The 16,690-nt window shown below is 44.3% G+C and overlaps 1 protein-coding gene across 3 annotated transcripts in view; it reads right to left on the reverse strand.

The window, feature by feature from the left end:
• LOC140424910 (plexin domain-containing protein 2-like) overlaps window positions 1–14,257 on the reverse strand; it is a 557,096-nt gene extending 542,839 nt beyond the window's left edge. Inside the window, exons 1-2 of one of the 3 annotated variants that reach the window (XM_072508546.1) lie at window positions 14,240–14,257; window positions 12,867–13,049 (exon numbers count right to left, since the gene is read on the reverse strand). In XM_072508546.1, the coding sequence (XP_072364647.1) occupies window positions 12,867–12,981 (115 nt within the window). In that variant the 5' untranslated portion in view covers window positions 12,982–13,049; window positions 14,240–14,257. Of the gene's footprint in view, window positions 1–12,866; window positions 13,050–13,476; window positions 13,507–13,633; window positions 13,739–14,239 lie in introns of those variants that run through there. The other 2 variants (XM_072508544.1, XM_072508545.1) reach the window with 2 other exon arrangements.
• Window positions 14,258–16,690: the final 2,433 nt, after the last annotated feature.

Here is a 16,690-nt window from a genome sequence, read left to right on the forward strand (position 1 = left end):
CTAGCGGGGGGGGGGGGGGTGGGAGGGGGGGATTTACTGGGTTGCTGCTGCTGTGGAGAAGGGGGAGCTGGTATGGGGTGGGGTGGGCGGGGCTGGGGGGCACCGCCTGGGGGGGACACAGCTGCGTGGGAACCGGGTGAGGAGCTGGGTAAAAGGGGATGGCTAATCGACAAGGGGGGGGTGGGTAAAGAGCCCCCCCAACCCGGCTGATCACGTGGAATGTGAGAGGGCTGAACGGGCCGATAAAGAGGGCACGGGTACTCGCACACCTAAAGAAACTTAAGGCAGATGTGGTTATGTTACAGGAGACGCATTTGAAACTGATAGACCAGGTTAGACTACGCAAAGGATGGGTGGGGCAGGTGTTTCATTCGGGGCTAGATGCGAAAAACAGGGGGGTGGCTATATTAGTGGGGAAGCGGGTAATGTTTGAGGCAAAGACAATAGTGGCGGATAGTGGGGGCAGATACGTGATGGTGAGTGGCAAATTACAGGGGGAGGCGGTGGTCTTAGTGAACGTATATGCCCCAAACTGGGATGATGCCAAATTTATGAGGCGCATGTTAGGATGTATCCCGGACCTAGAGGTGGGGAAGTTGGTAATGGGTGGAGATTTTAACACGGTGCTGGAACCAGGGCTGGACAGATCGAGGTCCAGGACTGGAAGGAGGCCGGCAGCAGCCAAGGTGCTTAAAGACTTTATGGAGCAGATGGGAGGAGTAGACCCATGGAGATTTAGTAGACCTAGGAGTAAGGAGTTTTCGTTTTTCTCCTATGTCCACAAAGTTTATTCGCGAATAGACTTTTTTGTTTTGGGAAGGGCGTTGATCCCGAAGGTGAGGGGGACGGAGTATACGGCTATAGCTATTTCGGATCACGCTCCACATTGGGTGGACTTGGAGATAGGGGAGGAAAAAGAACGGCGTCCACCCTGGAGAATGGACATGGGACTAATGTCGGATGAGGGTGTGTGTCTAAGGGTGAGGGGGTGTATTGAAAAGTACTTGGAACTCAATGATAATGGGGAGGTCCAGGTGGGAGTGGTCTGGGAGGCGCTGAAGGCAGTGGTTAGAGGGGAGCTGATATCAATCAGGGCACATAAAGGAAAGCAGGAGATTAGGGAACGGGAGCGGTTGCTGCAAGGACTTCTGAGGGTGGACAGGCAATATGCGGAGGCACCGGAGGAGGGACTGTACAGGGAAAGGCAAAGGCTACACGTAGAATTTGATTTGCTGACTACGGGTACTGCAGAGGCACAGTGGAGGAAGGCACAGGGTGTACAATACGAATATGGGGAGAAGGCGAGCAGGTTGCTGGCCCACCAATTGAGGAAAAGGGGAGCAACGAGGGAAATAGGGGGAGTGAGGGATGAGGAGGGAGAGATGGAGCGGGGAGCGGAGAGAGTGAATGGAGTGTTCAAGGCATTCTATGAAAGATTATATGAAGCTCAGCCCCCGGATGGGAAGGAGAGAATGATGTGTTTTCTGGACCAGCTGGAATTTCCTAAGGTGGAGGAGCAGGAGAGGGTGGGACTGGGAGCACAGATCGAAATGGAGGAAGTAGTGAAAGGAATTAGGAGCATGCAGGCGGGGAAGGCTCCGGGACCGGATGGATTCCCAGTTGAATTTTACAGGAAATATGTGGACTTGCTCACCCCGCTACTGATGAGAACCTTTAATGAGGCGAGGGAAAGGGGACAGCTGCCCCCGACTATGTCAGAGGCAACGATATCGCTTCTCCTAAAGAAAGAAAAAGACCCGCTGCAATGCGGGTCCTATAGGCCTATTTCCCTCCTGAATGTAGACGCTAAGATTCTGGCCAAGGTAATGGCAATGAGGATAGAGGATTGTGTCCCGGGGGTGGTCCATGAGGACCAAACTGGGTTTGTGAAGGGGAGACAGCTGAATACGAATATACGGAGGCTGCTAGGGGTAATGATGATGCCCCCACCAGAGGGGGAAGCGGAGATAGTGGTGGCGATGGATGCCGAGAAAGCATTTGATAGAGTGGAGTGGGATTATTTGTGGGTGGTGTTGAGGAGATTTGGCTTTGGAGATGAGTATATTAGATGGGTACAGCTGCTGTATAGGGCCCCGATGGCGAGCGTGGTCACGAATGGACGGGGGTCTGCATATTTTCGGCTCCATAGAGGGACGAGGCAGGGATGTCCTCTGTCCCCATTATTGTTTGCACTGGCGATTGAGCCCCTGGCAATAGCATTGAGGGGTTCCAGGAAGTGGAGGGGAGTACTCAGGGGAGGAGAAGAACACCGGGTATCTCTGTATGCGGACGATTTGTTGTTGTATGTGGCGGACCCGGCGGAGGGGGTGCCAGAGATAATGCGGATACTTGGGGAGTTTGGAGAATTTTCAGGATATAAACTGAACATGGGGAAAAGTGAGTTGTTTGTGGTGCATCCAGGGGGGCAGAGCAGAGAAATAGAGGACTTACCGCTGAGGAAGGTAACAAGGGACTTTCGCTACTTGGGGATCCAGTTAGCCAAGAATTGGGGTACATTGCATAGGTTAAATTTAACGCGGTTGGTGGAACAGATGGAGGAGGACTTCAAGAGATGGGACATGGTATCTCTGTCACTGGCAGGGAGCGTGCAGGCGGTTAAAATGGTGGTCCTCCCGAGATTCCTTTTTGTGTTTCAGTGCCTCCCGGTGGTGATCACGAAGGCTTTTTTCAAAAGGATTGAGAAGAATATCATGAGTTTTGTGTGGGCCGGGAAGACCCCGAGAGTGAGGAGGGGATTTTTGCAGCGTAGTAGGGATAGTGGGGGGCTGGCACTACCGAGCCTAAGTGAGTACTACTGGGCCGCCAATATCTCAGTGGTATGTAAGTGGATGGGAGAAGAGGAGGGAGTGGCGTGGAAGAGATTGGAGAGGGCGTCCTGCAGGGGGACTAGCCTACAAGCTATGGTGACGGCGCCGTTGCCGTTCTCACCGAAGAAATACACCACAAGCCCGGTGGCTACTCTGAAAATCTGGGGGCAGTGGAGACGGCATAGGGGTAAGACGGGAGCCTCGGTGTGGTCCCCGATAAGAAATAACCATAGGTATGTTCCGGGGAGAATGGATGGGGGATTTGGAACATGGCAAAGAGCAGGAGTAACACAATTGAGAGATCTGTTTGTAGATGGGACGTTTGCAAGTCTGGGAGCGCTGACTGAAAAATATGGGTTGCCCCAAGGGAATGCATTCCGGTATATGCAACTGAGGGCTTTTGCGAGGCAACAGGTGAGGGAATTCCCGCAGCTCCCGACGCATGAGGTGCAGGACAGAGTGATCTCAAAGACATGGGTGGGGGACGGTAAGGTATCAGACATATATAGGGAAATGAGGGACGAGGGGGAGATTATGGTAGATGAGCTGAAAGGGAAATGGGAAGAAGAGCTGGGGGAGGAGATTGAGGAGGGGCTGTGGGCTGATGCCCTAAGTAGGGTAAACTCATCGTCCTCGTGTGCCAGGCTAAGCCTGATACAATTTAAGGTGTTACACAGGGCGCATATGACTGGAGCACGGCTCAGTAAATTTTTTGGAGTAGAGGATAGGTGTGCGAGATGCTCGAGAAGCCCAGCGAATCACATCCACATGTTCTGGTCATGTCCGGCACTACAGGGGTTTTGGGTGGGGGTGTAAAAGGTGCTTTCGAAGGTGGTGGGGGTCCAGGTCGAACCAAGCTGGGGGTTGGCTATATTCGGGGTTGCAGAGGAGCCGGGAGTGCAGGAGGCGAAAGAGGCTGATGTTTTGGCCTTTGCGTCCCTAGTAGCCCGGCGCAGGATACTGTTGATGTGGAAGGAAGCCAAGCCCCCGGGTGTGGAGACCTGGATAAATGACATGGCAGGGTTTATAAAGTTGGAACGGATTAAGTTCGTCCTAAGGGGATCGGCTCAAGGGTTCACCAGGCGGTGGCAACCGTTCGTCGAATACCTCACAGAACGATAGAGGGAATGGAAAAGAAGAAGACAGCAGCAGCAACCCAGGGGGGTGGGGGGGGGGGGGGGGGGGGGGGCGGGGAGAGGGGGGGGGGGAGGAACCAGAATGACTCTCATGGATGTTAGTGTATATGTATAATACGTATAGGTTGTTGTTATAGGTAATTGTATATTGGACTGCTGAATTGTATTTTTGGAGAGTATTTATTTGGGACAAGGCAGTTGCCATTTAGTTTTGTTTTTTAATTTTGATGTTGTTTATATATTATTTATTTATTGCTTAAAACTGGCCATTGTTATTTATATTGTTATATTACTGTGTAAAGGGTACACAATGTACTGTCATGGTTGGCCAAAAATTTTGAAGAAAATATATATTTTTTAAAAAGTGAATGCAATATAATGTGATTTCCAAAACAAATAACAATAAAATGTTGAATTCCATGTAAAGAAATTTGAATTCTCTTAATTCAATAACTGTGAACAATGACCATACTCACCAGTAACTGAGGTGCTCAATTTGAAACAAAACATCAATAATTAAGAGACTAACATAATGACACCGGAAATGTGTGACAACGTTCAGCACACATCAAGATTAAACCTCAGTACCTGGTGGATAATGTTACACTGCTGTATCGATACATTAGCATGGTCATTTCCAGCAGGTTTGAAAAAGATTGCTGGACTGTCCTACCTCACTTTTTTCACTTAAAAAATTAAAATAATCTTTATTGTTGCAAGTCGGCTTCATTTGACACTGCAATGAAGTTACTGTGAAAAGCCCCTGGTCGCCACATTCCGGCACCTGTTCGGGTCGAAAGAGGGAGAATTCAGAATGTCCAATTCACCTAACAGCACGTCTTTTGGGACTTGTGGGAGGAAACCGGGGCACCTGGAGGAAACCCACGCAGACACAGGGAGAACGTGCAGATTCCGCACTGACAGTGGCCCAAGCCGGGAATTGAACCTGGGACCCTGGCGCTGTGAAGCAACAGTGCTAACCACTGTGATACGCTACAGCCCCATTAGAATGAAAGATGCATGGACCGTGAGATGAACAGCCATTTTCTCCTGACAACTTCCACAAGTCTTTCACTTCAAAAAAAAATCAGAAATAGAAAACCATGCTGCACCTGTACGATGATATGTTTAACGACAAAACCTTCCAACTTTATATGTGCTTCAAAGCTACACTACTGCGAATGATGCTCAGAGCTTATCACGCATGTGCTTGAGATGGTATCATACTGGCATCTTGTTACATTCATATTGTAAACAAAATATTTGAAGATGTTCTTATGAGTGTGAAAAGAGCTAAGCAGTAGAATAGCAATGTTTTCACACCAGTGTAAAATCAATGGCATTTGTGAAGTATTATAGCTTGATGAAAGGTGGTTAGGCAGGTCTTTGTTGCATAATAATAAAAAATTAAGCATTTCATCATATTAACCACAAAGTATTTATGTTTTACTGCACAAAAGTATGGAAACATACTTCATATTTAATTATTTTTACAAGGGAAAGAATCATCACTCTTATTATTAGCAGTAGTACAGAATAACTACCATACAGGGCACAATGACAGACATTTGCAACTTAACCAGCCAATGAGGAAAGAAGCTTTACAAAAGGCTATTATCCATCTCTGTTTCACCATCACTGGCTTTGTAACTGTTTTACTTTTATAATGCCTTCTTCCCATGCCAAGTACAGGTACTTATTTCCTGTCAATCTGCACAATCAAAATGTTTAATTTGTGCGATATTAATTATACTTCCACCCAGATGTATTCATAATACATGATCAGGAATTCTTTCAAACCACTGCAGAGGATAAAAAAATTAATTTCTTTCTAACGTGCTGACTAATAACTAATTTCTATCATAATAATAATCTTTATTAGTGTCACAAGTAGGCTTACAGTAACACTGCAATGAAGTTACTGTGAAATTCCCCTGCTCGCCACACAAAGGGAGAATCAGAATGTCCAAATGGTCTCTCACCAGTGTGAGTTGTGAATTGTAGCTGATCATTGTCACAGTGGGGTATTCTGTAAATTTGATGGTACAAATATACTTGCGAGAGCTTCATTAGCACCATACATTTCTCTATTTTCTTCAGAACAAACTAGATCATAATCTAATACTCCTCTAAATGCCACAGTTCAACTGTTCCTGCAAAGTTGCACCATTTATCGTGCTTCCCACAGTCATATTTAAACAATTTGCCTGAAACTGCAAATTGTCTCATTAAGGGAAAGGGTCTGAATCAGAGTTTTCACATAAACCTCAACATTGCGAAAGGGAGAGCGCCATTGTGAACACATATCAGCCTTTCTCCAATGTCCAGTGGTTACTGTGTATTATTCTTTAAGTCTAGTGCTAGTTAGATGTAGCCTGGGAAGAAACATCTTGTGTAGAGTTTCCCCACCACCTGCAGTCACATCATGCAGTGTTGTTCCAGTGACATCATGGAGAGCACTGACCTAAGCCCTCAATCTCCATTCAACAGGAAGAATCCACACAAATGTATTTATCCCAGTCTCCCTTTCCTGAGCAACTACAAAGCACAGAACATGGGAACAAGAGACAACTGAATATGCAAATGAGTTGTGAAGCAATCAGATGAATACAGTCATTTCAAATAAAGGACTACGTTTTACAATTACCAGTAAGGATATGGTCCTTACCCGACTAATATCAAAACACTCTTGCATTCCTGGTGTCCATATGGATGGCAATTTTTTACCACAAATATGGGCAAGATTGTCCACTATTAACCCCAATAGTGCTCAAGGCAAAACATTTCAGCTCTCATCACTCATAAGCCCAATTTTATATTTTTTTAGTGCTGTGCTTAAACAATTCGCTGTGTGCTCCTCCACCGCCTCAAGAAGGTGTAATCATATCAACCAATTATCCTATTACAATTGTACATCCAGCCTAATTTTACACTTGGACTGATGTCTTTCCTACCTCGTTAAGCCAGCAGAATTCCCAATTCACAGGGAATAAGTGTGTGACTATTGTTTACAGGATATATGGGTGTAGCAATGCCTCCCAAACAGGAATGTAATTGTGATTAGTATTTTCTGTCAGTAATACAGTCAAATCAATCCCCAACAGCAAAATCTCAATTTTGGGGGGAAAATATGAGTTAATTAGTAATTCAATGCCACAAGTAACTAACCATATATGAGACATGCCTGAGTAATATAAAATGTGAAACAGCTTGTTTTACTACAGCAAAATGCCCACACCTACATTGCACAGCACTAAACAAAATAGAAAGTAATGTTGCAAAATAGTAGCATCATTTTGAAGGAGTGATTTTATTTTGATTACACTTCCGAAACAGTTTGGGGATTTTCTTTCTACATTAGAAAGGAGATATAAGAATGCAAATTTATGAAGTGTGCATTGAATCTTATGAAGCAAATGGTTTGAATAAATACATTGCCTTTCTAACCGAAAACTATATTAACCATCATGCTCATATCTTAATCCATTGTGGATACAGCAATGAAAAGTGTATAAATTGGAATTTTGCTATCTTTCTATATATTTTAGTTATTCATTTGTGTCACCCGTTCACATTTTGTAGATTTTTTTCTTTTTAACAATTAGTTTTCAAAATAAAGCTGGGGCAAACATCGAATCCCAGGTTGATTACCACTACTGCAACATGTACAAGGATGACCTGGATTAAATAGTTTAATTTTCCTTTTCTCCTCCTTTCTCACTTCCATTGCAGCCAGCTCAGCTGAGTCAGACGACTCGGCCAGTGAGGAAATATGGTTGTGACCCCATTCTGCATCCCTTGTTGGAGCACAATGATAAAATCTCAATGACATATTGTGGATTACAATCCCATTAATCGCAAATTTCATCGAAAAATGAAACTTTGCGTTTTTTTAACCATCCTCACACCTTCTAATGAAATGCTTTAATATTCAAAACAATTAACATGTCTTTTTTTGTATTTGTCAGATTCTCAGGTCTAGATTTTTGCTCCAAGAGCAGAGAAGGGTCATTTGCCGGCTCCGCCACCTGGGTCTGGGAAAAAGAGTTCAAGCAGGTTGAACTTTCATTCCGGGGTCAGAGGATGGGTGGGGGCGGGCTGAAGTAGAAGTCAGCCCTCCTCCCAGAATGAGTGTAGAGGCTGTTGAGTGTGGAGATGGGATGGACTGAAGGCACTGTGTTAAAGTTTTCAAAAATTAATACAACAAAAAACAGCCCTTCAGCCCTCACCGTACTTCCCCATGGTCCTCATCACCTTGCCACCCTATGCTCCTCTACCCATCCTCCAAGTCATCTCATCGCCCCTATGCCAGCCTATGCCACTCTACCTATCCTGTTTCCTCATATTTCCAATGCCATTCATACCCCCACTCACCCTTCTATGCCAACTCAGTGACACCTCATGCCAACTAATATCCCTCAGCCGCCACCCTTTGTCCTTACTCCCACCAAGTTAATTTATCTAGTGTCCATCAAGGTCAAATATCAGGAGCCATGCTGACATAAAATGAAGTTATAGTCTATTGAGACTTCACTATGTTTAAAAAAAGCATTCTCTTGATAAATACTCAATTCATTGAAATTTATTTAACTAATCTCTAATGAAAACATTTCACTAAAGTACTTAATCTCCAGTGAAAACATACACTTCTATCCCATAACCACTTGGTTATCAAACTTCAATCAAACTTGTCACCCCATTGTGATAATGGCAGCACGGCAGTATAGTGGTTAGCACAATTGCTTCACAGCTCCAGGAACCCAGGTTCGATTCCCGGCTTGGGCCACAGCCTGTGCGGAGTCTGCATGTTCTCCCGTGTATGCGTGGGTTTCCTTGGGTGCTCCGGTTTCCTCCCACAGTCCAAAGATGTGCAGGCTAGGTGGATTGGCCATGTTAAATTACCCTTAGTGTCCAAAATTGCCCATAGTTTGGGCAGCACGGTAGCATGGTGGTTAGCACAATTGCTTCACAGCTCCAGGGTCCCAGGTTCGATTCCTGGCTTGGGTCACTGTCTGTGTGGAGTCTGCACGTTCTCCTCATGTGTGCGTGGGTTTCCTCCGGGTGCTCCGGTTTCCTCCCACAGTCCAAAGATGTGCAAGTTAGGTGGATTGGCCACGCTAAACTGCCCTTGGTGTCCAAAATTGCCCTTAGTGTTGGGTGGGGTTACTGGGTTATGGGATAGGGTGGAGGTATGGGCTTGGGTACGGTGTTCTTTCAAAGAGCCGGTGCAAACTCAATGGGCCGAATGGCCTCCTTCTGCACTGTAAACTCTATGATTCTATGAAATTCTATGATAATATTAAATTGGAAAATCAATCATGTAGAATAAATCCTATAATGATAAATAGCTCTTATGTCAATAGACATAGTGAAACAGCAGGTACTACATTTTTAAGATTACATATTTGTTTTAAATTAAAAGCCTAGCAAAGTTAAATCTCTTGACAGCATTGACAGCTCCAGCGAACTTTTGTTGTTGAATGTTCTCAGACAGCTAGACAGTTCTCAGACAGTTTTGACAGTTCTCCGACAGTTTGACAGTTCTCCGACAGCTTGACAGTTCTCAGACAGCTTGACAGTTACAATGGCCTTATGCATGTTTAACTCACAATCATGTTTACTTTTAAAAATCCCAAAGGGCACCTGACCTCTCACAAAGGTGCTCTGGACCATATTGAAATGGGTACCTTACATCCCCAAAAGGGTAGCCAGGCTATCTAAATGAACCAGCAAGGTTCAGCCTTGTTCCTGTCTGGTCTAATCTGCATGCTTTGGAGTTCAGACAGCCACTTCACCAAAATCATGCAAATGGAAGCAGCTGCCTCATGAACCATGGATGTGTGATTTTTACCCCCCCCCCCCCCCAAACCCTGGAAAAATGGAAGAGGCTGAGTTCAGGGGCAGAGCTTCTGGATTCGGGCCTCTGCCAGCATTTTCAAGCAGACGGAGAGAGCCTCTCCATCTGCGCAAAATTTCAGGTCATAAAATAAGCAATTTTAACATGGAAATTCCAAATTCAAAGATCATCCTCCTTCTACTTGTGGTTAGCTGAATTCCTCAAAGAGCAGGTTGCAAAAATTCCAGATTGGCCATTCAGGAAGTTTGTATTTTGTTGAGTGCTACTGGAGTCCCAATATTTGTCAAACATCTTTCTCCATGCCATTTTGTCAGCAAATTTTCTAAAAAATCACATCGAAATAATGCATGCATATCAGTTATGGAATCACCAATTGTGCATCCCATTTTGCAAACACCTGGAAAATGCATCTGGAGAACAATAACAGCCCTTCAAAGAATTACGGACTCCTTTAATACACATTGCTGATTCCAAATCATGCATTTATTTCTAGACCTCAACGCACATCTGAGTTTCATAAACCAATGATTATTCAGTTTCAGCTAAACCCAGCCGAGGTTACCAAACCCAGTGTTGAAACCACACTTTGATCTTTTGCCCAATAATATAGGCTGGGTCCATGTTAAAGAATCCACTCACATTGTTATAAATAATTCTTCTTCTTCAGTTCTCTGTCAAAAGGCAGGTCCTTGGTGATTATTTACTAAACCACAGCAAAGTGCTGTGATTTTATACTAATGGTAGAGCAATGGGGTAGGCCCCTAGTCCACTTCAGCCGGACTAAATCTCATGCTGTTGGCATTAATCTGATTCAAACAAGAGCCATCTAGCCAATTTAAGTAACTGAAGAAACCCTTAGAGAGAAATAATTTCAATCCCTTCAGGGCTAAACCAAGCAAAGATGTCATCCCAAATGATTTAAATTAGAAAGGTCTTTATTAACAATTAACAGTACCTTAATGTAGCAATCTATAGGACCATAAGATATGAGAGCAGAATTAGACGTTCGGCCCATCGACTCTGCTCTGCTATTAAGTTGTGGTTGATATATTCCTCATCCCCATTCCCCTGCCTTCTCTCCATACCCCAAGATCCCCTTATTAATCAAGGTATCAAGTCCCAGGCAACATAATATGTGAAAATCCTTATCCTTTTACTGCTACCTGTTAAATCTTTATTGGTATAAACTCCACTGGCAAATTGATTAGCTAGTACCACAAATATAAGAACCAAACCCAAACACAGATAATGTAGAGAAGACAATATATTAACCGTGATAGCTTTGAGGACAGAATCCTTTATCCTCAACCTAATGTAATTATCTTTCTAAAACATCATGCAAACAGTAATCCTAAATGATTTAAAACTCAGATATGGTCATTTATGACAGTGCAAAACATTTCTTGCTCTATTAATTCTGCCCATGATAAACTATCACAAAGATTTTGGTATACTCGACTTGTTGGTGTTGCAAAACTGTTGCAAAGAGTTAAACTTGGGGACTTGGCCCAAAGGCACCAATGTTACCAGTTGCCTGCTGCTCTGGGAAGGGGCAAACCCTGCAGCAGTTTGTTAACTTCAAATGTAAATTCTTAAAATGTACCATTTTACCTGTCTGAAAGAGCAACACATTGGCAAGCATTCGGTCATTTTTTTAAAGGAAGAATCAACAAACTTAGGATAGTTTGGATATTCGATGGACCGAAACGCCTTCCCTCTTTTTTTTACTGTTAAAAGTCTTGCAATACAGTGGCTGAAAAAATGTCTGCTTCACCAAATGAGATCTCAGGCAGAGGTAGAGTGAGCGAGCTGGGCTTTAAGGCACTTTTGGGTGGACAATAAATGTATTTGCCACGTTTCTTCAGTCACTGATAAAATGGTTGGTCAAAAACAAAAAAACGACACAGGAATGAATCAGAGACACACAGAGAAGACTTGATGAGCAACAACAGATCTCAAGTCCATCTCAGCTTTGCCACAGTGTCTGCTGAGAGCCTATCCACTTGCCGCACTGAGAGCAAGCCAATGATTGAAAGCAACATTGGGAATCAGTTCAACACCGGCACAGGCTCTCGAACTTCAACCCAACTTTTCAGAGCCACTGGCTCTCTGTGGGCACTGCAGAATCAAAACCCACATTAATCCTCAAACTCCAATGTACTTAAGATCGTTGCAAGTGTTCAAGTAAAAACGCATTCCCACAGGAACCTAAGCAAATTGGACCAGCAGTTCATTCATCACCAACTGCTGGTAGATAGCTACATTTCCATATTGACTGAAGTGGAAAGAGCATTTTATCCTAACCTCATACCATAACAATGTTCGCCAATCCTCTTTGCAATAGGAAGAAAACTGCCTAACACCGGGCACAACCCGATGAGGCCGATTTCGCCGATAAATGACAGTGGTCATAAGCGGCCAGTGGGTGAGATATGAATTCGAGGGCTGCATTGAAGCCAGGCGATGCAGCGGCTTGCTGGATCCATGGGTACAGTTAAAAATACACGGGGCAGCGCTGATCCACACTGATCGCTGGCCCCACAGTGACTGGAGTGAAGGGTTAACGTGCACCCCCTCCCCCCCACCTCGGACAAATGCAATGTAACATGCATTTAATAACATGCTTCCTGCTTTCCAATTTAGCTGGACTGTCTGTGCAGATCTACACACTGTGAAGTAGCAGGAGGCATGCGGTATCCAAATGGAGCATTTAACTTTCCTGAATCTCAGTAAATTCCTCCAGCCCCGGCTCCCACATGCAGCACATTTTTTAAAAAAGAATTGCATCTGGACGGCAGCAAAAACAAAAAGTGCTCCCACCTCAAATAAGAACAAAGTGCATGTGTTAAGGAAGCTTCCACTATACCCCTTCCCGGGTCTGTCTGTAGATTGTCAGAAACTTATAAAAGAAATAAAAGCAACGAAGGAACAAACTTCAGAACTTGACATGTTATGCAGCCTTTTATTTTATTGATTTAAATTAGAAACTGCGCCTTGTTATGAAGAGCGGGCTGGGCTAAGCCAGGCTCGAACCGCTTCTCTTACCAGCAGCATCCAGTGTTTGGCCGCCTTGCCCCCGGCTGTGGTGCAGCAGGTATCCCAGGGTTACAAAGAAGCAGAGTCCAGCGCCCAGAAAGCCGGCGTTCCTCACACCCGCCATGACGATCGCCACAAGTTCACACTTGCCGACTCGACAAGTCAGACCTCCAGTGTTTGTTTTTCTTCTCTCTGAATATGAAAAGCACACTTCCAGTCACTTCCACTCACCAAAAAAAATAAACACCTCACAAAGCCACTCCGGCAGCCCGAACCTACTCCCGCTCGCCTGCCAGTTGCAGAAGGGGCAGGAAAGCAAATCAATTCACCCACGCGATAAAGGGGAGGCCAAACTGGCGCTAAAATTACAGCAGCCTCTGAATGTCCCGAGCTGCTGGAATAATTTACTCAGGAGCGAGACGCGAAGCTGATGGCTTCACTTTGCTGCTTCTCCACTCCAGCGAGAGCTCATAGTGTGTCTGTCTAACCGGAAGTATTCTTCCCCAAATCTCCACACTGTGTGAGTGCAGCTCACAGCCAGAGGCAGACTTTATCATCTGGTGGGAGTAGTCAGCTCCCCCAACCCCAGCTCCCCCAACCCCGCAGTACACAGTCAGACCTTTGTCAACCTGGAGGGAGCAGCCAGTGTGTCACTGCTTCTACCAACCTCCCCCGCCCCCTCTACACACACACCCATAGCCAGACTTTACAATCTGCAGGGAGCAGTTACTGTATAACCCCCCCCACCCCCCCCCCCCCAAAAAAAGCCCAATCACCTCGGGAAATGACACCCCTTTAAACCTCTCTCTGCATCTGAGAGCCAGAGTGTCTCGCCTTGCCACTATTTGGGTTACTCAATCCTATGTACTATAAAAACTCCAACCGCATGTGTGCTTTATTTTCGACTCACTGTCTATTGCACTCCGTATGCCCAACCTCCCGACTGAGGGATGGGGATGCACTGACGCTGCTGCTATTTTCCACCTGAAACATTATCTGGGTCAGAACAGAACTTGCATGCGCTAGATTTCATCCTAATGTGTGCTTCTCTTACTTTCACCCCCCTATATTTTTTTAAATTAAGATTAAACATGAGATGCATAGAAAACATCCACGCCAACGTACTGACAGATGAATCGCGTTGGTTATTTGTCCAAAGCAAATTCACTTTTAACAATTTGCGCAATTCACTAGTTCATTCTAACTAAACCCACTTGTTCAGTTGTATAATCTGCTTCAAACCAAAACGAGGGTTTGGTATTTATCTTCCACATCGAATTAACTACACTTGAGACCTTCCTTCCTTATACCGCATGACCTATATTGTATTAATAGAATGTACTCTTATTAAAGGGAGAACTGTCAGCAGTGAGAAGTTAAACCTTTTCTAATGTCAAATTCACGAACAACTTCGTCTACCCTGACATAGCAATGCACAGCTGCAACTTCAAAAGAGCACCCTCTACTGCAACCGTGTGGCGCTTATATAGTCTGCATCCCCTGTCCTAGCAACATTGGGTAATTTTAGTATTCTGATTTGTTCTATTTAAATTGATCTAGGCTGAAAGTTCACAAGTGTTCCAAACGGTATTTAGAAGGAACACCTCATCCTATCTGGTAAAATAAGATAGGATTTGTTGGAGTTCAAGATTGGCAATCTCGCTGGAGATTGTGTTTCCCAGTCATCCATAATTGCTGTAAGAAAGTTACAGCCAGGACTTCCTCGGGGTAGTGGCAATGGTAGAGTATTGTTATTAATGAAATATAGTAGATTTCATGTTATCCGCGTATACTGCAATTACTTTGAAATATGGGAACTGATTTTCCCTATCAATAAAGCAAACTAAAAGTATAAAAAGAGATAATGCTTTTTTGTTGCTGCCTTTGTAAAATCTTGATTTCAGGGCAACTGCCCTGTGTCATTTTAGCAGGATTATTCTAGTGGATTCTTTGTTTCATTTTCCTTTGTTCTGGACAAAATTCTAGATTTTATTACCTTTGAGCCATATGACCTGATATAACAATAAATGACTGAGCAAAGAGACAGTGGATGCAATTTAATGTGGATAAACATGGGCTAATTGGAGGACAATTTGGGATTAGGATTCAACACTCCTGGGAATATGCTGTTGGGTATGGATAAACAATAAGACCAAGGAGATCAAGTGCATAATTCCCTGAAAGTGAAAGTAGATAAAGTCAGAAGAAAAGACAGTAGAATTTTCAGCGGGAAATAAATAGAATCACCAAAGTGATTCCAATGAGGAGATATTTGTGTTTATAGGAGCATTTTCACTGGAGCAAAGAAGATTAAGAATAAATCTAATAGATGCCGTTAAAACTGTGATTTGAAAGTTTTCCACAGACTGAATGAGGAAATGTTATTTCTTCTCTTCGGGAAGTTAACAACAATAAGGATAATTGATAGAAAATCTTAATTAAGTGGGTCTATGAAGGGTTTCAAACACATTTCCTCACACAGAGGAGCATAAAACCGACTCTTGGGTCTCAGCCTCAAAAGGAATCTTTCACCTGCCACTCCTCTTTCAAAACCTGAAACTTCTCCTCTCATTTGCCCACATATCCATGCATATAATACACATGGCTTTGCATCCTTATCTGTATTGGCACAATTGACAAAACCATACCCCAAGAAATCATCTTTGTTCCTGAGTTAAGTTTCTTCTTTGAAGGTTGTTAACCAGAGGCACTGGAGCTCTGCACAGAGCACACCTAGCACTGCTCTGTCCTGCCGTGGATTCTCCTGAACAGCTCTCTCCAGCAGGTTCAGATGTGAGATCCTGTTCAGTAGGTACACTGCCTATTTGTGTCTCTGGCCACCTCTTCCTTCCAACAAAACAATTCATCTTCATAGTCCTCTTGCTTTGCTTGCAAGTAGCTAGAAAATGGAAGAAGCTCACTCCTCTGATTTGGCACCAAAAGGACATAGGTACAGGGCGCTTGATGTCAAGTGTACGTGCAGGGTGTATGGCCTGCTCACTGCTGCTGCTTATGGTCGGAAGACTGCAAGCAACTTCATTTTGTTCTCACTTAAAAGTCAGAGGAGCCTCGATTTTCAATTTAAATGTTGGTAGTGGCCATTAGGCACTTCTTCCGTGATAGGGACCACCGCAGGAATGCCATGACCAATCGCTCCGCCACCCTCTCAACACTCACCCATGACCCACCCACAGGTTGCGACCCACACTTTGAAAAACCCAGGATTAAAAGATATGCTTCGAAATGTATAGATCAATGGTCATTGGGGCTAAAATTAAATGAATTGTAAGGGTTCTCAAGCATGACAAATGACTATGCAGGAAAACGTTAACAATTGGTAATTTGGGGCAGCACGGTGGCGCAGTGGTTAGCACTGCTGCTTCACGGCGGTGAGGTCCCAAGTTCAATCCCGGCTCTGGGTCACTGTCCATGTGGAGCTTGCACATTCTCCCCGTGTTTGCGTGGGTTCGCCCCCAAAACCCAAAATGATGTGCAGGGTAGGTGGATTGACCGTGTTAAATTGCCCCTTAATTGGAAAAAATTAATTGGGTACTCTAACTTTATTAAAAAAACAATTGGCAATTTAGGTGTTAAGCATATTCTGTTGTGACCACTGCTGATGACTGTGATTGGTTATTTAATGTAAATATGACAGATCAAATAACAAGATCAAAGCAGACCGGCAACATCAGAACAAAGGAAGAGACCCTAACTACAGAGGCTAAAAAAGAAAGAGAAAATATATTTGTTGCACAGACTTCAGGAAGATATAGGGAGTGAAGTGGCTTCATGAACCATCTGCAGCCACTAGAGCCAATGTGAAGCAAGAACCG

The sequence above is a fragment of the Scyliorhinus torazame genome, chromosome 6 (genome assembly GCF_047496885.1).
Source record: "Scyliorhinus torazame isolate Kashiwa2021f chromosome 6, sScyTor2.1, whole genome shotgun sequence".
Lineage (NCBI taxonomy): Eukaryota > Metazoa > Chordata > Chondrichthyes > Carcharhiniformes > Scyliorhinidae > Scyliorhinus > Scyliorhinus torazame.